General features: G+C 36.8%; 1 protein-coding gene across 1 annotated transcript in view; it reads left to right on the top strand.

Annotated features, from left to right (window-relative positions):
• AGPS (alkylglycerone phosphate synthase) overlaps nucleotides 1-22,614 on the top strand; it is a 57,340-nt gene extending 34,726 nt beyond the window's left edge. Inside the window, exons 13-20 of the mRNA XM_075093580.1 lie at nucleotides 150-226; nucleotides 3,751-3,863; nucleotides 5,495-5,564; nucleotides 6,545-6,606; nucleotides 8,453-8,542; nucleotides 8,983-9,082; nucleotides 10,830-10,887; nucleotides 19,222-22,614. Of these exons, the coding sequence (XP_074949681.1) occupies nucleotides 150-226; nucleotides 3,751-3,863; nucleotides 5,495-5,564; nucleotides 6,545-6,606; nucleotides 8,453-8,542; nucleotides 8,983-9,082; nucleotides 10,830-10,887; nucleotides 19,222-19,343 (692 nt within the window). The 3' untranslated portion in view covers nucleotides 19,344-22,614. The remainder of the gene's footprint in view (nucleotides 1-149; nucleotides 227-3,750; nucleotides 3,864-5,494; nucleotides 5,565-6,544; nucleotides 6,607-8,452; nucleotides 8,543-8,982; nucleotides 9,083-10,829; nucleotides 10,888-19,221) is intronic.
• The last annotated feature ends 339 nt before the right edge of the window (nucleotides 22,615-22,953 follow it).

Here is a 22,953-nt window from a genome sequence, read left to right on the forward strand (position 1 = left end):
CAAATTATTTGAGGTCTCTCTAAATATGATAAAGGGCTCCAAGTGATTCTTGCAACTTGACTACCAAGCTACTTTTTATTTGCACATTGAAGTAGAAATTTTAAGAGCACTGTTTGCCTTAACACACCTTTATCCACTTTTTGCTAAAGGTCATGCTCTTAAACCACAAGTTGCTTCCATTTTTACGTCTTTTCTGGATGGACTGAAAAAATTCTACATCACAAAGGTAACTTTTGGGGGTTTAATACTATTTGGAAGTTGCGTGCTGTTCATAAAATTCAAGAGATTTTGGTATACTGTCTCTAATGCAGCTGAGTTTGAGTGTAACATATCCTATGTTGTAGTATCATTAACTCAAGATTCTCAAGGTGGTTTAATCCAAAATGAGATTATCTGTTTGAGAAGTTATTCCATGAGAGCTGTTCTCACTGGTCATATCTGTAGATGAGATTAATGTGCCTTGTCTAACAGGGAGTCAGTGACAGAGCAAGATTGGAACCAATTTGTCTAGCTTGCAGACAGCTGATCATCAGTTAATACTGACGGAGCAAGGCTAACACTTTCTGCTATCTCTTCATCTTCCCAGATTTTGTCAAGGCATGATCTACCTTGTTGTTACAGTGAACAGCAATTTTGGGAGAACCTAAAGATATTTGCCTTGAATTGCCCATATGAATTGTTTGTCTTTCTGGAATTCATCCCAATGGATACTTTTTTAAATCCAGAATTATCTGGTGCTAAAATGATTTCATGTAGGCTTTTGTATTAAATAATTTGTCTTGTTACTGATTTTTTTCTCCCAGTTAGGTAACTGGACAGTTCCTGCAAATATGGGTATTCAAATGTAGAAATTTGAATCATCCTGGATTTAGATAACTGTTAGATTGGAGGAGGTAAACATTCCATTCTGATCTGATAATATTGAGTGTCTTCAGGAGTGGGCTTACTTGAGAGACAGTGGCTGGTGTTGATTCTGCTACTTTTTCTTGTGCTACTGAAATAGAAGATCTCATGCCTTGAGACTACTTTTGCTAGGGAATACCTGTTAGGTTTAGAGATAGCCCAAACATTATTTTGCCTTCCCTCCCTGATCTGCTATAGTGCAGGAATATCTAAAGTAGTAGAAGTTTTGGCAAAAAGATGGCTGTCAGTTTGAAGCAATCCTAGTTGGCAATGTCTACTCCTTCTGTAGTTGGCAACAATCATCACTGCTTCCCGGGATGTTGTATCACTAAGGGATGTATGCCCATCCAATTCTTCCAGCTCTGCAGGACAAAAAAAAAGGAGAAATGAGAAATGCAGACATTCCAAGCTGGTGGCCAGTCTGGAGCTCTTATATCAGGGCTCAGTCTCCTGGTGTACATGAACAACTGCTATTTCAGAGAAACAGCTGGGATGGGAGGTAGAAGTAGAGAAAGGAGCAAGTTAGTGACCCTGAAAGTAATATTGCAGGTATTACTGGGACTAAGATACTCAAATCCATATTACACTTACTTCACCTGTGAATTGCTCCCTGTAACAAAAAGCAACAACAACAACAAAAAACCAAAACTAACTAAAAACCAAACAAACCCCCCAAAAGTAAGTATCAGAATACAGAACACATCAGATTAACGTGTCATTCTTTTATTGAATGGACCAGTTGTTCAACTGATACCACTTGAGAGAACAGGGCCAAAGTCGTCCTGGTTTAGTACTCAACGTAGTTAGGAGTTCACTGATACATGAATGCTCTAGGTATTGTTTATCTACTAATTCATGTTGTAGCTAGTTCCTCTAGTGCCTCTTAAAGAGAACTCTAAGGTGTTACCTGAGCATTACAGCCAAAAGGTGGCAGAACAGATTAAAGGATTCATACTAGATGAAGTACAAGTGGTTCTAGACTAAGAAGGAACCATAAATAGCATCTTCATAGACTTCTGTTCCTGTTGTTGGAGTTTATCACTGTAGTGACAATATTTCTATTTGTTAGCTATGCTGGTTTTAATAGGACTAATGGATAAGACAGATCCTTTGCCCAGGGATGTATATTCTGTTTCACAGTGGTTTTCATGGTGGTGTTTTGTTGGGGTGGTAGGATGCAATATCCTTTTCAGAAATACTGATTATGATGTCTCTGACAGTGGGTCACTGGGCAGATTTGAGCTCGCTGGCTGGAGGACTGAGCCACCCCAAGATACCCTGTGTCCTTGCTGTTCTTTTGGACCCTCCTGGTATCTTCAGTTAAATTCCAGTACAGTTAATCTATTCAGTTAAAGGAATAGTAAAAGGAATAGCAATTAACTGGGGTTCTTCTCAGCATAGCTGTTGTGCATAAAGGATGAATTTTAATCTCTTGACTATTAATGTAACTTCATATATCCTTGCTTGGTGCTTAAGTAACAAGCTACCACAAGCCGAGTAGAGACTGGAAGAGATGAATGGCACTGGAAGGGGAAAGGCTTAAAATAAAATTGGTGGTCAATGTACATATTATGAATACATTGTTCTAAATTATAAATTTTTATCCTTTCTAACTGTGGAAAAACTATTAAACTTTATTGCAACTTTATATTCAACTCCATTCCTTCTGAAACCTGCTTAGTAGTTCACTGGAGCTAACTAATAATAAGAGGTATGTAGAAAATAAGGCCCTTACTACTTGGATGAGTTGCAAAGATATGGCTCTCGACTGTTACTCCTGAACCAAAGCCATACAGACAGCCTCACAGCATTACTAGTAAACCTTTAATAGTTGTCCTGGTTTCCACTGGCGTAGAGTTAATTTTCTTCCTAGTAGGTGATACAGTGCTGCATTTTGGATTTAGTATGAGAATTACGTTGATAACAGTGATGTTTTAGTTGTCGCTAAGTAGTGCTTACACTAAGTCAGTGGGACTTTTCAGCTCCCCATGCTCTGCTGGGTGCACAAGAAGCTGGGAGGGGGCGTAGCCAAGACAGCTGATCCAAACTGGCCAAAGGGATGTTACATGCCATATGATGTCATGCTTAGCATATAAACTGGGGGGAGTTGGTCAGGGGGCAACTGACATCTGATCATTGCTCGGAGAGTGACTGGGCTTTGGTGGGTGGCGAGTCGTTGCATTTTGTGGTTTTTTTTTCCCTGGGTTTTGTTCCCCTCTCATGTTGTTTTTCTTGTCATAAAACTTATTATTGTATTTTATTTCAATTATGAAACTGTTCTTATCTCAACCCACCAGTTTCCTTACTTTTGCTCTTCAGATTGCTTCCCGCATCCCACCGTGGGGGGTGGGGGTGCGAGCAAGCAGCTGTGTGGTGCTTGGTTGCCAACTGAGGTTAAACCGTGACAATAGTTTTCTCCCATCCCCTGCTAGAAGTTACTTTCCTTCCATTGTGCTTTGCCCAGCATAGAGATTTTCTGTGGCACACTGCTGATAAAACTATTTTGAGAGCAGTGACATTTATGGTCATCAGTCATCTTCCTGCTTTAATACAGGAGTAGTTGATCAAAGCATTTAAGACCTGTTCATTCTTCAGCATAGGTAGATAGCTGTTGTGTCTATCTTACTTTTTAACAGGAGAAAAAAGGTCACAGAGATAATCTGTTATTTCAGTGGGCTTGTGAATGTTTGTCCTGTGAAGGAAAGACTTCATTGTTTTGGGAGTAAATTTTTGAAAGATGTTTTTTCCTAGTCTTTCCTCTTAGTTGCAGCCATACTTATTAACTAGAGCACATGCTGTGATTTAAAAAGTAAAAACTTGTTGCTTGTATTCTGCCTCTCTTTGCAGTTTAAAGGATTTGATCCCAACATACTGTGTGTAGCTACCTTGCTCTTTGAGGGTGACAGAGAGAAGGTTCTTCAGCATGAAAAGCAAGTCTATGATATTGCCACCAAGTTTGGGTATGCTTTTCAAAGAACTTTTTTATATGAAGCTGGGAGTTAACTTTCCAGGAAAAAATAGGATTACCATATTTTTCTAGTGATTACTGTATGGGTATGTTCTCAGTTTACTAATTTGAAGTGGCAGTAATCAACTAGCTACTGAATATTCCTGTTCATCAATATGGCTTGTGCTAACTCTTAATAGGTAACTTTACTGAAAGACTTCAGCTGTCTGTGTATTGCAGAAAAAACAAATATTTGACTAAACGTAGAATTAATGTTATTGAAATGGAAACTAGCCCTTGTAGTTGCTTATAGGTGTGGAAATTGCTTGTTTTGGAAAACTAGACTCTGTCTTCCCCTTCTATAGTTAAAATAAAGTCATAAGGGTAATAATAAATCTTTGCAGCATTGATGTGGGCATATGAATACAAGGAGCTTGTTTAAAAGACGAGTCTGTATTTAAAGGAATGCAGTGAATTTCGGTCCCACAGACAGTTTTCTGTTCTTACAAAGGAACAGAAAACGTTCATTGGAGTGGCAGGCTGAATAATGATCAGGTAGTTTCTGTCCTTCTGCTTTGAAGTGTGATTCATGAAAACCATCATTAAAAATGTGATTTGTCAAGAATATGATTTTTTTCTTTAAGAAAGTTATTGCTAGTATTAGTCTCAACTATTCAAATATAAGAATTGTTTTAATCATTCAAGGCTATCCTTTCTGAAATTTGTGTTTTCATTGTGCTTTCATTCTACCACTTGAAGTAGCTTTATAAGAGTGGGATTTCATGTGAGCAGCTTGCTAACATTCAGTGATAAGAATACAGAATCTTAGTGATCTTAGTTATTTTAATGTTGTATGCAAGAAAAGGCTTCAACTGTGAATCCTATTGTATTTTGTCTGTTAGATGGTGCTTTCTGCACTGCTCAGTTAAGGCTATTAGTTAAGTGTTTAATAGTTTAACCTCATCTAAAATGCTAAACCTTTTAATGGTCTAAAATGCTTTAATTCTGTCCTCCTTCAGGATGTCTAATTCCCACCACCCTCCCTTCAGATTTATAGGAGCTTCTAGACAGACTAATTACAGATACATAGCATTTGTTGTCAGAAACTAATAGTTAAAAACAAATACTTTCATAATGCTCCTAACTTGATAGGTTAGTGAAAACAAACCTTCCTTTTTCTTTTTAGTGCTGTCTTTTTTATCCATTCACACCACTCCCACTTTTGGGATCTTAAGTCTGTAGACTTGCTGTCACGATCTGTGAGCATACAAGTGCACAAACCCAACGTGCTTAGAAATGTAGTTACACGTTCCTGTAAATGAACATCAAGGATATACTACGTCTAGTTCTGTTTCTCCTGCTCTTTTGTGATGTTTGGAGACTTACTTTAAGATCACATCAAATGTTTTGTTTTTCATCTCTCTTCAGATTATGGCATGAAAAGAGAAATGTAGAGAGTTACAGGTCTGGTCTGAAGTAACTTCTCATTTCTAGTGAAGAAAGGACCCTAGTATTTGCAACTGTTTTTTTTATACAGCTTAGACACAGCTAAATGTGCACATGTTTCATAATCAAAGTGTTTTAGAATTTTTTTAAATGGTGACTGCTTTGCAGGAAAGCTAATTAAATTCTCATTATTTGCAGTGGCTTGGCAGCAGGAGAAGATAATGGACAGAGAGGATATATGCTGACATTTGTCATTGCTTACATTCGGGTAGGTTACCTTTTTGTCTGCCTGCTGAAACTTCTGTTAATATAATAAAACATCAAGATGTCTTTTTGAAGATGCTTTCTCTGAAATCTAAATACAGGTTGGCTTGGATGATATCTCAAACTTCTCCCAGAGATTGTATTCATTCCATTTCTGACTAATGCTTACTAATGGGACTCGATCTGCAAAACACCATAAAAACATTCATTTATGTGCTTGTTAAAAAAATAGTTTCTAATAAAGGGTAGAGAAACTTATATTGAAGAATCCACTAGCAGTTACTAAATAAACCTATCAGACTTCAACCTGTAGATTTAGAATATAATTGGAGGCTGGGAGAATACTTGAAATACTCATGTGCTTACTCAGGTCTTACTCTTCTTTGGACATCTGCTTATGGCTGTAGTTTGAATCAGAATTCCAGGACAAATAGTCTGAACTGCTGCAGCTGTTCGTATGAATTTTAGTCATACTGTTTGAGAGGGGTTTTTTTTCAGAATAGTATGCACATCCTGAGTGCTGGATTTTATTTGGCTTTTATAGTCGGGGACAAATCACTGAATTTGTCTTTATTTTGGCATGCTGTATATAAAATGGGCAAAAAGTTTGCCTTTGTTTCTACCTAGATAGAAATTACATTCCAAATAAATATTTCTACTAGATATTATATTGGTTAGCACAGTGAAGCTTTTGGCTTGATGCTATAGTGGTATGAATATTTGACTAGTATAGGCATACTGACAGTCTGACAAGTTGTCTCACTATAGCCATGACATAAAAATGTCGCTTCTGTGTCTTCAAAGAGCTACCCTATTTCCATAATTATAAACTAATGTCACTGGGACAGATGGGTGTTTTTGCTAAATAGGCGTTCTGTTTTTCTCATACAAACTAAAGTTGCTCAACTCTAGCTGTGTAGCATACACCGGAATCCCAGATGCTGATGCTGAATGTTACTGAAATTTCCTTTCTCTATTTATTAGGACCTGGGCCTGGATTACTATGTAATAGGAGAATCATTTGAGACATCTGTTCCTTGGGATAGGTAAACTGTGATTATTCTTTAGAATTGCTTAAGACTTGTATTTGATTTCATTCAAATTATTCCAAACTCATGCTTGCTCATGGGGAAACTTGATTTAATTTAGGCCTTATGTGTATTGGAGGCTCCCTGATGTGCCTCAAGTCTTGCACCTGTGTGTTCTTGCTAAAGTTGCCAGTAAATTACATACCAAGATTTTGTAAATGCAATGTAGGGAAGCGTTCAGTAATATTTCTGCCTAGGTTAGTTTACTGTAACAAATTCAGGACTTGAAATTGCCAGTTTGGGGAGCTGGACAATAGTGACAATAACTGTATTGTGTGATGAGCAGCCGTGTGTGGGATCAGCAGTGTGTTTCAAACAGAAAACTTTGTAGTGAAGATTAAAACATTTAAGTTTTTTCTTTCCCCAGTAATGCAGGGAAATAAAAGAACTGAAAAAGATAACTTTTGCCCAAGATAAATCTTTCCTAAGCTTATTTTATGTTAGCTATGGTTGAGAAACAATTGACTGCAACCAAGTTTAATATATGAAATAATTTGGATGCTTCTGTCCATTTGGTAAGCCAGAAACCTCTTAAAAAGGATCTAAAGTGATTTGAATCAAAGCTTTGCAGTATTTAGTGTCAAGTGGTAAGTGTGCAAAGTGTGGTGACTTAAGCTGGTAAGCCTGTATTCTTGCTATCGAATTTAGTGGCAGTGGTAAGTTCCAGCCTCTGCTTTGAAGATTGGCACATTATCTTAAATTTGAGGACAACTTTAAAGCAAAATTGCTCTTGATTTTACTTTAGCTTTCTAGATCTTGAAGTATGCTAATTGCTTAGTCACCTATTTGTTTTGCCTCTTCCTCATTTCAGGCTAGAATGACTTTTATCTGAGAATTTAAGAAAATATTTGAAATTGTGCTCACAAAAGCAAATGCTTTCAAAAACTTTTTCTATTTCGACTTAGAACTATGTAATATTCCATAAATCAGTTGATTACCTTGTTCCTGACTGGATGAAGATAGTTGAATGAAATATTTGGCTTTACTTGCTTATTCACTAAATGGATAAATTTCTCATGTGTATTGCTTCTGTCTATCTGCAAAGTAGCTTTAAATATGTGTAAAAAGTCTTAAAAATCTGAACTGTATAGTATAGCACTGCAGACCTTTGTGGGAGAACATATAACTAAAGAAATGGTCATTTGAAAAACAGATTTCTTTCAATTGTTCTAGCACTTCAGATGCATGTAGATCTGCCAACTGAGGAAGGGCGGGGAAAACCAAACATAAAATCAAAACAAGTATGGTTTATGACAAGGTTTAATATCTCATTGCTGTATTAGAACTACAACATTTCAAGCTGGCAAACCAGTGTACAGCTGGACTCTCTCCAGTTTTGGCCTTGCAACATACCAAAGGCATGGTATTAGACTATATAAGGCTTTGGAGTTCTCAAGCTTTCTACTGTGAGCTGTATTTGTTAACTACTTTGCCAAAAATTTGAGGTTGTTTTGCTGAGAAAGTAAGTAAAGAGATACAGAAGTGGGTAACCTCCATATTCTGTTGAACACTTTTGACTCCTAGCCCTTATGGGAAGACCTTTTATCAGGTACTCTGCTTCAGAGTAAACTTGCTGTTCAAGAGAAGTACAGAAAAAGCAATACTAATGGAGCCTTGATAACGAGGACTACTTTATCCTTAGAACAAAATCTAAGCTACTTAAAACCGGTTTTGGAAGGCAATCTTCTGCTTTATTAGATGATACTTTTTTAAAAAATATTACCAAAACTGAAGTTTTGTTTTTCAGGAAGTTGTATAAAATCATATACTAAGATTTTATATTTTAATCTGTTTTCTGTTACAGGGTTTTGGACCTTTGTAGGAATGTAAAGGAAAGGATAGTAAGAGAGTGCAAAGAAAGGGGTGTTCAGTTTGCTCCTCTTTCCACCTGCAGGTAAGCCATGCAACAACTTAAATAATTATTTTTCTTGAATATTTGATTAGTAAGAGAACTAAGGAAGAGGTCATTAAACTTGCTAGCTAGTAGGTGAAGTACATCTATTAATGATATTACAAACACTAGTAATCTTGGCCTTACTTTTTAACCTGCAAGTGGATTACATGTGAGTAATTCAAGGAATTAGTAGCACTTGATTAGTCTTGATATTTACTCTTGCTTATATGCACGAGTCAAGTGTAATAACTTATTTAAAGCTTCAGCTCTGTCATAGCATTGAGTCACTCATGAAGTATAAGCAAAAAGGACACAAAACTATTTAAAAAGAAAAAGATGCTACCCTTTTAAAAATAAGTAACCTTATGAATTGTGCGATGTCACATAGTGGCTGGTTTAATAGCATAAAGCTTTGTTTATAATGCAGTTCTTGTCAACAGGGTGACGCAGACGTATGATGCAGGTGCATGTGTCTACTTCTACTTTGCCTTTAACTACAGAGGAATTAGTGATCCTGTTCACGTCTATGAACAAATTGAGGTAATGTATACAAGAACAGTAGTTAAGGGGGAGAAGCTGATGTCCCATAATATATAGTGAATCCACTAGCTAAGCTAACTGCATTTTGCAGGAAAGATCTCAGAAGTCCATTCCTAAAGCTTTAATTGTTAGCAGCTAGGGAAAGAGATATATGCTAATTAATGGTGCACCAAGTAGGGGAAAGACTAATAGGTGACTATTTTAGACATCAGTAAATGAACATTTATGACTAGAGTACAGGAAAGCTTGAACTGGAGTTTGTTCTTGGATGACAGAAACTATTGACCACAAAACCCAAATCCATGGGAAACAAGACTTCCTTAGTTCTATTATTTACAAAGCTACTTCTTTCACTTAAACATGGTAAAACTATCAAGACCATACTTTATTACTAGTGCTGCATGTAGAGAACAATGAATGTGGGGGGGTGTCACATGCTACTTCAGAGAATTAACTGCTGTGGTTATTTCTGTTTAGGCCTAGATTATTGGTGGTCTAAGTCTGCTGTGTTAGACCAGCCGTAAGCTGCATTGACATTTACCAAAAAGCTCTGGAATAACTTTCTGCTTTAATGCTGTGGCTAGTGAAATGCTAAACTTACCTAGTTAGGGGAAACTAATGTCCTTGTTACCTTGAAGGTGTGATATTCAGGCATAGGACTACGGCCAAACTGCTTTTCATTGTACCTTTCCGTTCATATGCTAAAGCTTCAGCAGAAAATGGCTAATAGCACTGTAGAGAAATACTCTGTATTTATAACTAAGATATCATTCTTCTTATGCTTGTTCTTTAAAAATTTCTCTTGACCTTGCCAAGCAGATGTCAAGTTTTATCTACAAGTTCTGAGACTTCTGTGCTGTTGAATCTAGGGCATTGGAGAATGCAATACTTGAGTGCTTATTTAATGACACTTTAATACTTCGATATTACCATTTATTGGGATCAGTTAGCAGTGTGATCACCTGGATGCATGTGTTCCATTGTAGGTGACTAAATTTAACCTAACAAACTGAGTTTGCCAACCAAGCATATCCACTCTGTGCCAGATTGAAAAAATCTGTAACTGCATAGGTATGGTTATATACATTATTCCTAAAAAATAATGTATTATTTTTAATGTTAGGAATAATGTTAGGAAACTTTCTTTGTTACAACTTTTGGAGCTGTCTAACAAGTCATAATCAGAGCTGGAGGGAAAGAAGGTTCTAGAGCTTAGAAGTGTTCAAATTTTTATTAACATAACAATCTACTTTTTTTCTGCCACAAACTTCACCCATGAAAGTTTTCAGTTGTAAAGTACCTCACTTTCTTGACTAGAATCTTGGAGATCTGGGTCTAAACTCTGGTCTGAATAAGGATCTTGAATCACTGTGGGGAGCCTTTCTTCAAACTTCTTTGTTGCGATTTCCTTTTCAGTAGGTACTTAATCATCTTCCAGATGAGCATCCCAGCCACTAGACTGTTCTATTTTTGTCAAGGGGAAGTGATCCAGAATATTCTTTTCTGGCACAATAGATCTGTTGTAACAGATGGCATTTTAAAGGTTTTGATAATGTTTATTTGGAAAATCCCCACTTAGATTTAACATACATATTTCATAGCATAAATGTTTACCTGTATTGTGTACTCTAATTACTTCTGAAACTTTTCATACACCTGTGTAAATGAGTGCAATGGTAAGCATTTCAATAAAAACAAACCTCTTGTGCATTTGCTGTTGAATAAATACCTTTTACTTTCAATTTAGACGGCTGCTAGAGAAGAAATACTTGCCAATGGAGGAAGTCTGTCACATCACCATGGAGGTAATGTTCTCAGTCAGTCTAACATTAATCTCTGATACTGCTAAATATTTGTGAGTACGTAAAGGAGTTTGTAATACAGCTTTGAAAAATATTTCAGAGGTATTAACTGAAATTACTGGGGGAGAGGATGAGGCATGAATCTCCTGGCATTCTTTCTAGAAACTTCTCACCTATTTGCCAGACTTCCATGGGAATTGTCCCTAGACCTGGTTTGATGTGTGAGCTGACATCCAATGTGGTGTATTTATGAGCACCAGCTTCAAACCTTTGATAGGAAGTCTCCAGACTGTCGGAGAACCTGAATATGTAATTAATCAGTTTGTTGTAAGCAACTTCTGCTGAACCTTGTGCAGAGATATATTCAGTTGCAAAGACCTCAAATAAGAGTTTCACAATTTTAAGACAGTTTAGTGTCCCTTGTGGCTAGGTGAATGCTGATAGCCCTAATTCCAGAGCACTTAGTGAAAGTACCTGTGTAAAAGAGCTAGTGACGTTTAACTGAGCTATGATATAATCTACCTTTTGTTGTATAACTGATGTGAGTGTTGGTATTACTGGCTTTTGCTGTCTGTTAACTTGTGATTACTCAGTTTCCTCTCGGAGTTTGGGAATTACTTGTCCTGAGTTACTAGCCTCTTTGCAAGCTATTTTGTGCTTTAATATTAAGAACCAATGTCATATGTAAGTGATACTTAATATACCTGATGCTTTACATATGCTTTTCCCCACATATTCAGATAGCCTAATTTGATTGCATGTGTCTTATATAATGCTGTAAACTGGGATGTCAGGAAGACTTGTTATGAAGTCAGTTTGATTTGTGTAACTAGCTTCTTTAAACTGGTTAATGCATTTCTTCTCTATTCTTTTGGGGCATTGTCTGGCCACAGAAATAAGAGCGAAGAGGAAGAAGTTTAATGGTTTAAAACTAAAAGAAATTTGTAATTCTAAGAAAGCTCTGTGTGTGGAAAACTGAAGGGCAGAAACTTTGCTTTAAAATACGTTGGTGACTTCATGGACTTGAAACTTTTAGCTAGGGCTGTTTTCAGGCATCTAACTTTGATAGAAATGGAAATAGACTCTGCTTTAGCAATATCAGGATATTGAAAGATGGGTAGGTGATGATAACGTGAATGAAAAGAGTTTCAGTATTTTTCATTTAATATGGTCTTACTGTCCTCTGATTAAATCTTTAATATGCTGGTATAGTGGACCAGTCAATTCTTGCATGTGGGATGTGTAATTAACCCCTCAATGTACTATTGTGATCTCCCCTGCTGTGGCAGCTGTATTTTACTGTGACTAGCATTTTATCCATTAACTTGCATGCAGCTGGAGCTTGTCACATGTTTGGATGTATTTGCCCTCACCATATGAAACCTTGCTTACAGCATATGTTAAACAAGAAAATACTACATAACGATTTCTTAAAACCTTTGCACACTTGAACTCTCTGACTCCACAGATACAGAAGACCTGGGTTTTTTTAGACTTCTTATGCTCCTGTTGTATGCATGACTGCCTCTTATACTGATATTTTGTGCTTTGAGTGTTTTTTGTCTGACAGTTCATTGTGTATGCTATTCAAGATCCATTTTTTCCAGTGCTTAGTAGACATACTGCTGAGAATTAGCCTAATAGTATCAGTTCTATTTACTGACCTTCAGGCCTTGTCACTCTCAGCACTACTAAGACTGGTCTATTGTGTGGGGTAAAAGAAAATACTGGTGCAATTTCTTTTAGTATTTGTCTTGTAATTGTGATTAATAACAGTTGTTTTCACTATCTGGAAACAGACAGGCTGGTTTGTCTGCCTACAATCACACTGTGATAAATGGAGCTGGTTTAGCTCTGGTTTTGTGTATCAAAGAAAACAGATGTAGTCTGGGACTTGAGGCTATAAGAAACACAAAGCCTGCTTAAGTCAGTCTTCATACACTTCTTGAGTGAAGTGGTCATATATGACAGTTTGAGATGCATAAAGCTCTAAATTGCTTTACAGCTGGGGAAGTACTAACTGCAGGTGGACACATAGCTGCAATCTACAGCTAGAACTGAAATCATGATACTTTAAATTTTATGAGAGTAACCTCAGAAAGACTTTGGATTCTATTTTAATCTCTCTCTTCTCTCCTCCCCTCCCTCCAGGCTAACAAAAAATATTGTAACCTTTAGGCAAGACTCACTAAAGGTAGCAATATTGTGAGAAGATACACACACACACACACACACACACACACCCCCCCCGCAATGACTTTTGAGATGAAAATTTGTAAGAAGCATAATTTTTGTTTGTCAATGGTTTACATTAAAGATCACACCTTGCAATATGTAAGAACAACATCATTCCAACAAAGGAATTGCAGAAGTGTATCAATACCAGCCTTGTACAGCAAGCATGTCATTGACACAAGAAGCTATAGCAAAGCCAGATGTATATCTGTGTAATGAATTTATTCATTCAATGTAACAATTACTTGTATTTTGGGGTAAAATATCTGGATTTTTTGTCTTTATAAATCTGGATATCATTTCTATAGCACTGCAACTTAAATGGCCTTGTCCTTTTAATCAAATTGTCTTTTTTGAAGTCTTTCTCACTCTTGACTTTAAATATTTAATCTAATTAGTAAGTGACAGGAATGGTTTTCCTACTTTAATGTTAGTATTTAACACTTGATAATGTTCCTGGAAAATGTAATGAACAGAATTTACGTTTAGGAAGAATCTGAGGCATATGTGTTGATATAAAAATACACCCAAAATACATAGCTGATCAGAGCAATACTACTTATGCAGGGGGAATTCAGCCATTCTCCAGTGCATCAGAAATTTATCCTTATAGAGGAGGCTATCAGATTTTTTTTCATGAACCTGACAGTCTTGTCTAAATGTGGTAGGTCTCTTTCTAGGTAAATTTGTTGTGAACGAACTGCTGAAAAGCTTCTTAGTGGTTTTAAAGTAGTTTTAAATGTGTGACACTTGAAGTGGTTTCTTATGCCTTCCTTATCCCTTTTAACTAATCCTATGACATAATTTGTGACTTTGCAAAAGTTTTTGACAGGTATTCAGGAATTAAATATCCTAGTTGTAGCATTCCTTGTCTTCATTTCCTGCATGAGCTTTTTACAGTCTTGATTATAGTTTTCATCTTGTCTTGACTATGTCCTACACTTAGAAAAGGGATGGTGTATATCTTTGGACACAGCTTTGATTCTTCTGTTTTTCTGGCTAGAGAGCGTCTTTAGATTTTGAGTCATGTAAGTAAGGGTTGCTAGAGCCACAATTAGCTTCTAGAAACTTAGCATTTAAAAAGCAGCATTAGGAATGATAATTTCATGTAGATACAACTTTAAGTTTAGGCAAATGATACTTCAGATCATTTACGGGAAGCCCTAAAACCACCCATATGATATGTCACAGCTCACGTTCTTGAATTCCTGTTTCATAAAATAAATTTTTTTTGTATACATAAAATGTGCTGAGGAAGTATCAGTAGGTACAACTTGTTGTATAAATACAACTATAACCCTTTTGGGGTACAGCATCAGAAGGGACCTGGCTGGATTTGGGCCTGATCCGTTCTGTATTACCAAGCTGTGCACCCATGTAAAACTAAGGAACAGTATAAAAATTAATGCTAGTTTGTCTCCCCTGCAGGGAATGTTCTAACTAAAACTGGTTTCTTAAGGAAACAATTACCAGCTTGTGGGTTTGAGGAAAAATACCCCTATTTAGCCATTTAACATAATAGAACTAATTTTCTTCTACTTTCTAGATAGATTGACTAGAATAAAGGTTAATGTAGGCCAGACTCCACAGGTTCAAGTATAGTATCAGTGTCCTGGCAGTTTATGTAGGAAAACTAACAAAACAAACCAAAAAACCAGCAACAATGACAAAAAAAAACCAAAACAAAAAATGCATAAAAACCCAACACTAAAAAAAAAAAGCAAAACAAAAAAACCACCACAACCAAACCCAAAACAACTCCCCCCAAAAAACCCACACCTTATTTGCATTCAGTCGCATGTTTGACATTTCCATTCATTGCAATTCTTTGGCATCATTAAGAGGCTGTGGCTTAAGCTATACACTGCAGTAATTAACCCACACAATTACACTACAATTAACTACGATATCTGGAATGATAAAATTCCCTTATGGAAAAGTATCTTCTTAGCTTTAAGTTAATCTGTGGAGACTGATTATACTTTAATCTTAAAACTAGAGCTTGCTCTACTGATTAGAAAGTTTAAACTCTGACTTTTGTCAGACATGGAGTAACCTTATGTGAAATCGTATATTAAGAGTTGTATTTTCCATCTTGGTCTTGTTGAAAGTCTTAATAGAATAGTCATCTTCAGTGCCTTTTCCACCAAGTAAATGCAAAGGACATTCTGATTCATCAGCACAGAACTCAAAAGTACTTAAGTCCTCTAGATATCAAGTGAAAACGTGCAAGATGTTGTGGTGGTGTTAACTATGTAGTAGACTTCAGGTATACCAGTCCAAAATTCTCCAGCACTACCACAGTATTAGATTAATGTACTGACCTTTCTCAGTATTGCAGAGTTCTCTCTGGAAGAGTAATAACCTGTTAAGCAATTTTGGAGAGATGCTTTCTGTAGAGAGAACAAGCTTCAGGAAAAGCATGCAACAGTTGGAAGAGCCCCATCCTTATAACCAGTTACTGCTCCTTTTGCAGAGCTATTACTCTGCAATAACTGCCTCTTTAAGTTGAAAAGACTAGAGCAGAAGTCATCTAGGGCCATGTGCAGTGCCACTAGAGGCCATGTGCATGGGGACCACACAGTGCTATAAATCTGTTCTGCATGGGTGTAGAGTAGTTCCTGGGATCCATCAGCTACACTAAAACTTTCCTTACAAGCTTGTTCATGTGTGCCCAAGTACTTCATATTCCAAAAGTGAGAAAACCAGTTGCTGGCTGCTGTTTGCTAGCTCCCTCACTAGCACCCAGACTTTTTTCAGCTGTCCAGATGCATTTTCAAAGATGAGCAAGTGAAGCTTTTGTGAGCCAGGAGAGCTGTACTCCCATTTTATCATCTTTGTGGCCAGCAGGTATGTGCTGTCCATCTAATGCACTTCTCTTCAAAAAACCGTGCACATGGGAAATGTGCCACTTTCGGCAGTGAATGTAATGTCAGTGCATGTTTGCTTCATTGATTTTTTTTTTTTTTTTCAAAGGGTGGGTTCTACAGGTGCAGCATAGAGTATGGTTGCACTTCACCAAAGTGTGTTTTACTCCCCAACAGATTAAAAGGGCACTGGAAGCATGAACAACTTTTCTAATGAAATGGGCTAAGGTCTGGAGCAGCATGTATCAGAACCAGGAAGCTACTCATGCAGCTCATTTTTTTTATACGTGGACTGTATTGGTAAAACTTGAAAATACTGCAAAAATAAAATTGGTGTTGGTCTGTCTGAGAATTGCTACTGAACAAGCTTCTTGACTTTCTGCTTTGAAGTACTTTGGGTGAAGTACTTTGTCATGCTAGGGTGCTTGTACTCTGTGTAATAGGCTGGGCTTCAGATTGAAGACTTCTGGCTTCCTCGTGGTGAATGTTTTAAGGCATTAGACTGCTCATCACACCTTAGGAACAGGGCACTTGCTGCTTGTAAAACTTGAAAACTAATTCTCTCGCACTTGACTGTGGATAATTAAGATGTAAGATTAGGTGTCTTCCTCTGAAGAAGATGCAAGAAGGAAGGGCTGTATTTGTTTCCAGTTGGGGCAACAAGGATTGTCTGTGTAATGGAGTGTATAGGTGAGTTGACAAGTAGTGACTTGTTAAGCTACTACAAATTGATTGTACAATGTTATGCTGGTTTGAGAGTCTTATTAATAACGTTATGATGTAGCATATAGAATCAGGTGAATTTGATCTCGGTTTTTAATTGAGAAAAGTATACTGGGCTGAGAACCCATAAGTGGTAGATGCTTGGACCAAATCTGGTTCTGTGTACTCTCTTGCGTCAATTTTATATAAATGGCCTCATCCAGGACTAAAACCAAAAGGTCTGCCTTCTAGGCTAGAAGCAGAAAGGTGGTTTTCTCTAGTCCATGGTAAGATCAGGCTTAACTGAGACTTATTGTTGGACGTTAAGGCTTCCTTGAGCCCAAAGCTGTTTGGCTAGGCTTAGAGCGGAGTTAAGCAAGTTTGACCCTTGAAGTTATTTTTATGTTCATGGTAACACCTTTTACTATTAAAGCATTTTTTTCCTCTTTTTTTCCTTATCCTTGAAGTTAATTGGATCCTCCTATGGAGGAGGAACAGAATACTTATAGGGCAGTACTATGCTGAAGTGAAACAAACACAAACATTGATTTTTCTGAGTGGTTCTCTCATCTGCACAGAGCCTTTCCTTCACTTGGTCTATTTTTCGTTTAATTGCATGGACCAGCTTAGAATTCTAAGAGCCAGATTGCTTCAATGCTTTTTAACTCTAGGATGAAAACTTGAGTAGCTGGAAAATCCATGTGTATCTTATTGATATGAACAGTAGGAACATGGGCTTAACCTACTGTTACCAAGGGGTTAAAATATTTTCATTGAACATGTTTGTGAAGGACTGCTGGTAACTGTAGTACAGCTTTTTTTCTTTCCAGTTCACTAATCAAATGTATGTTAGATTTATTATTGCAAAAGTATAAACCATGGAAAATTTGACAAGATAGATGTGTAAATTATCACTTTGACAGAACTAATGATGCACTCCAAGCACCTTCTGTTTTCCAGCACTTGGTGAGCGACTTCATTAAATATGCAATGACTGTTTGGTGCTGCTCAGACAGTAGTTCAGTTCCTTGTGGAATTGCATTATTACTGGAGGTGTAAAAGAGGCAGGCATGCTAGCTGTTGGGCATCCTGCTGTGATTCTAATGTGCTCCATCTTGTTGGAGCAGTTGTTTGCAGTCTTTTCAGGACAATTACGTCCATAACCACAGGACACATTCACTGAAACTATATTACAGATAACAGTTGAGAATGGTAATGACTGTTCTTCAGCTGCTTGTGTAAGAGCCAGTGTGAGTGACTTGAGGTGATGGTCAAGCCACATCCATGATTCTTTTCTTGTAGTAGTAGTATTAAAGTATCCCCAGATAAAATTCAACTACATCAACTTGCTCAGAGAGTCAATGTTGTGATGGTGTACCTACAGATGGAAATATCTTTTTTGGCCTGGGCTGCAAAATACAACCACAGTTCCTACCACATGACAAATTCTTTTGTCCTTCAGTTATAATCTTTGCTCTTGACGTGCATGCTGCTAATAGTTGTTTTCTAGCAACCTTCACATTTCATTCTTTCTCACATTATTTGCTTTTTCAGTTGGCATTGTGACTAGCTGATATTCCTTACGGTATAAACAAATATACTCTGTTCTCCAGAGGTGTCCCTGTAATTTATTATTCTGATGACAGTTTGATGGTTACCCTGAGAACAGGGCACAAAAGATGGCTTGAATTTAGCTTCAGATACTCTTAAAGCATCTGTGTCTCAAACCTTTTACTATATCGCATCATACTGACAAATGGATTGTGTTTCAGGCTGATTAGTTAAATGCTGTAGTGTGTTTAAGGAAAAAATATCCTTTATTTTGACTGATCTGATAAATCAGAGTTGATGACTTGGTTAATTCTTATGTGAACACTTGGCCATTTAACAGGACTACTGTGAGACTAGTGAAATGAGTTCTTAAATGGCTGGTGTCTCAGCTTTGCTTTGTATTTGGTATATGTTGTGAATTTCCATTTTTACATGGGAAACTGAGCTCTTGTGTAATCGTATGAGCAATTACCAGCCCATGTAAAAGTTTTTTTAATTAAATAAGGTATTTTGTTGATTTAAAACTAGGCTTTAAGCCTTCTCCTTAGAAAACAATTTTTTGCTATATAAACCAATACTGTTAAGTTTTTGAGTTATGTTCTCACTTTAAAGCAATCAAGAGGTGTGGGGTTGTGCTTTTTAGTAATCTCTTCTGCAGCTTCCTACTTAAAATTAGTTTGGTGGCTTTTTAAAACTTACTGCCAATTCCCTATTTCAACAGAATGTGATTTTAGCCTAAGCTTCATCTACTTTCATACTTTCTAAAGAAAGTAGACAGTGTGGAACACAGTCTTCCTCTGGGAGTATGCTGAGCTTAATGAGCTTGATAGTCTGGTGGGCTCAATAAATCAAATAAAGCAAAACATTTCTCATTTTTGAATAAAAGCATTTATCACACAGTGTTTATTCATTCATGGTCACAAGATTGATTGGCTCCTAGAATCCTGCCATATATTGAAACACTTTGTTTTTGTTTTTCCAGTAGGCAAATTGCGGAAGCGCTGGATGAAGGAGAGCATCTCTGATGTTGGCCTGGGAATGCTGAGATCTGTTAAAGAATATGTGGACCCCAATAATATCTTTGGAAACAAAAATCTTTTATAAAGCACTGCACAACATGATGTACTAAAACTTCAAAATTACTGTTGAAATTCCTCCACTTTCATTGTATTGATATCCCAGTAATCAAATATAACATAGACTAAACTTTAAAAACTAGTAACTTACATAGATTTTCTTTTTTCCAACCCCCTCCCTCCAATAAAGTGTAAACATCACTGTTTATGGATTTTTACTTACAATGCTCTTAAACTCTTTAACAACCCACTGGGCACAAAGTGTATTACCAACCAGGAAATGCCAATTTGTTTTTCCAAGTTTGGTTAGGCAACGCAGCTGACAGTACTTTCAGTGCTGGATACTGCCAGATGTTGCTTACTAAAGCATCCCCTGCAAGGAGAACAAAGACTGACAACAGTGTTTTCTACAGAAGCAGCTGCTCAACCCAGCCTCTTGCTAAAAGAAAGCTGCTAGGAGACAGATGAGAGAACACCAAGAAGTACTTCACTGTGCTGAAGGATTAAGCATGCAACAGACTTGTAACCAGCGAATGCTTAAAGTGCAAATTTAGGCCTTGATCAAAAGAGACAATGTAACTCAAACTACTTGTAAAAACTCAGTAGTCTCCCACCGTAGTACTATTGGAAAATCTTATACAATTGAGCTGTTCTGAGTTGTATTTGCATTGCTGGGATAATCTTAAATTAATCGTAGGTCAGTCACTGTAAGTTTTGTACAATGGACATTTCTCACTGTATGTTGAAAACAGGTTTGTAACAAAACTTTGCTTTCATCTGTGCTTCGGTCCTAGTGTGTATGGTTTTTGCTCCTGTTTTGTTTGTTTTGCAGAGATGCAAATATCTTTTTCAGTAAAAAAAAAAGTTTTGGCTCTTCAAATGAAACTGCCCAGCACTGTCTTTTGAAACAGTCTCAACAGTAAAACACTTAAGTGGACAACATACTGTCATCCTGGAAGTGAGATTTCCAATTTTAGTTTTGTACAGTTTCCTATGGCCTTTATGAATAATTTACTTCACTAGTAGCCACAACTTTAATTGTCCGTTTACCTTTAAGAAAATGAAATATTTTCTTGATCAGTATCGTATGAGAGTAAGCATTTTTACATTGAAACTTGAATCTTAATCAGTAAAACAAACTAAAAGTATTTATCAATACTCATGATCCATTTTTAAGGTGGGTTCTTTTCTTAAAGCAAACTATCCAACTTTTTGATAATTAATGTATATGATTGCACAGGATAGAAAAAATACAGACTATCCTTTGAGGACACTGTCTCTAGCCAGCGGCTTCACAGCTCAGTAGTGTCAGTTTGGACACCTTTTGTATTGGTAATGCCCTTAATAAGGAGAAAAACTTAAAATTGCATTTTTGTTTTTAAACTATTTTAGAATACTAATTAGCTCTCAGTTTTGGAATTAAACCAAAACATCCAAAATGCTTGAAAAATACTGCATATCAGACAACTTTGAGCTTGTTTAAAGACTAATTTCAGTTCTATAATGATCAAAAAACATGACCACAAAACATCACTTTGCATGCTGTCAAGGTACTTAAGGAAAACTTTTTATGATCTGCAGGTCATAAACCAGAATGTTAATGTGATATTTGCAATGCAGCTAGATTTATTTCAAGTGGTCTTTGTTTCACATTTCAATGTAAAAATCTGCTCTTTTGTATTTTTGGTTTTTGGCCCCCAGAGTTCATATTTCAGCAGCAACCAAAACAATAGGTGTAGCCTGTTTTAGGAAAGTTGCTTTTTGCGCTGTGGTTGTGTTCCTACAGTACACAGTGGTGTCTCAGCAAGGTGAATCTGTACATGTTTATGCAGGGGACTTCCTCATCTCGCATGCTGCATGATGGTGTCTACATGGCTGCAGCTGCCATCTTGCTGATGACTTGTATCACTCTGAAATAGAGACCTTTCTAGGAGTTGGTAAAGATGAAGAGTGACTATGAAGGGGCGTTTATGTGCCACAGTGAAAGTATATGTCTTACTGTGAAGAATCAATTTTGCAGGAAAGTATGTGAAGCCTTTTTGCAGAATGACAGCACAGATGGAACAAAAACAAGTAGTCATAGCTCAGTAATACTGGGCTCTTAAGATTTTTACTTTAAGTGCTAGACAGGTCTACAACATCTTTCCCCTTTCTTCATTTTCTGACTCTGCTTTTCCCATCCTGTTTTTTGTATTGAAATTAAACAGGCAAAAACTCCTTATGCTCTCTGTTGCTAACCTTTAAATAGCTACTGGCTTCTGAAGTGATTTAAAATGCAGTAAAGATTTTTTTTTTTACTGCATGTCAATTGTCCTATGGGAAGGTGAAATAACAGGCTGTAATGGTCCCAAGGCACTGTCACTGGATACCTCTGAGGAAAAGATTAACTACAAACGTAACGTATTTTTTTAAATAATGGCCACCCTATTGCTGTCTTCGTAAATATTTTTTTGTCCAGAGGGATGTACTTCTGGCTGTCTTTAATTTCACATTTAAATTTCTAATGAAAAGAGAAAAAGTGTAATGCAAATTCAGGAGACCTAGATACACACAAATCATTACCCATTTAAAAAAACTTCCATTCTCTAGTACTCCAGTCTTCCATCACTCTTCCTTCTGTATTCTCTACTTTCTTTCAAAGACTTCACTTCCCATAACTGCAGCCTGTTCAGAGATGGAATTTGATCCATGCAGATCAAAAGTGTGTCTTGGCATAACACTACTTTTTCATTTGCTCAACTATTTTGGCCATATGTAAGTTACAAGCAGTTTTAAGCAAGCTTGTCATGACTACCAATTACACAGCTTCTGCTCTCTTTGAAGGAGGGAAGGTGCAGAGTGAGTATGGATTGACTGTGAAATGTATTTACATTAGAGACTTTTATAAAAGTTCTGAGGGGAAAGAAGAAATTCTGTTAGAAATTGATCCAGGGTCTAAATCTTAGAGTCAAAGAAAAACATGTCTCCTCTTGTTTTGACTTAGGGTATATTGGTTGAGTTAGAGATGTTGTCTTTGCCTTACAGCTGTGAACAGAGGCCAGGCCAAATAGTTCTTCCATAGCAATGTTAATTAACTGAAACCGATTTCAAAGGCAGGGATACAATAGCACTGAAATCCAGAAAACAAATTGCTTATCAATCTTGGAAATGTATGTTTATCAAGGTTTTAACAACTTTCTGCAAATAAAGCCAAACAGTGTTTGTCATTTTAGTGTGAGAATAACTGTAAAACTTCAGTTGTAATGTTAAGAGATTATAGAACCTTATATTATTAATAAAAAGAAAATGGGCCTAAACAATTATGTGGTTTTGTGCTGAAACTAAACAAATATATTCTACTAACTTGTCATCTTTGGTTAGTTTTAATTTGGCAGTGAACGCTTACCTGGGGAAAGCTGAGGAAGGAAAACTATTAGGAAGGCTTTAGCACTTGCAGAGACAAGTGAGGTTGAATTTGTAAACGTATGCTAAGAGAAGCTCTGCTTTTGTGCCGTGTAAAGCAGAACAGGAAAATGAGAACACCAGCAAAGGAAGGGCAAAACACCACCTGAACATCAGTCTACTCAGTTCAGAAATTTCACCTCAGTATTCCATGTTTGGGCAGAAGGGGAACATGTCCAACTGCTCTTGGAAAGTTC

The sequence above is a fragment of the Phalacrocorax aristotelis genome, chromosome 5, assembly GCF_949628215.1.
Source record: "Phalacrocorax aristotelis chromosome 5, bGulAri2.1, whole genome shotgun sequence".
Classification (NCBI taxonomy): domain Eukaryota; kingdom Metazoa; phylum Chordata; class Aves; order Suliformes; family Phalacrocoracidae; genus Phalacrocorax; species Phalacrocorax aristotelis.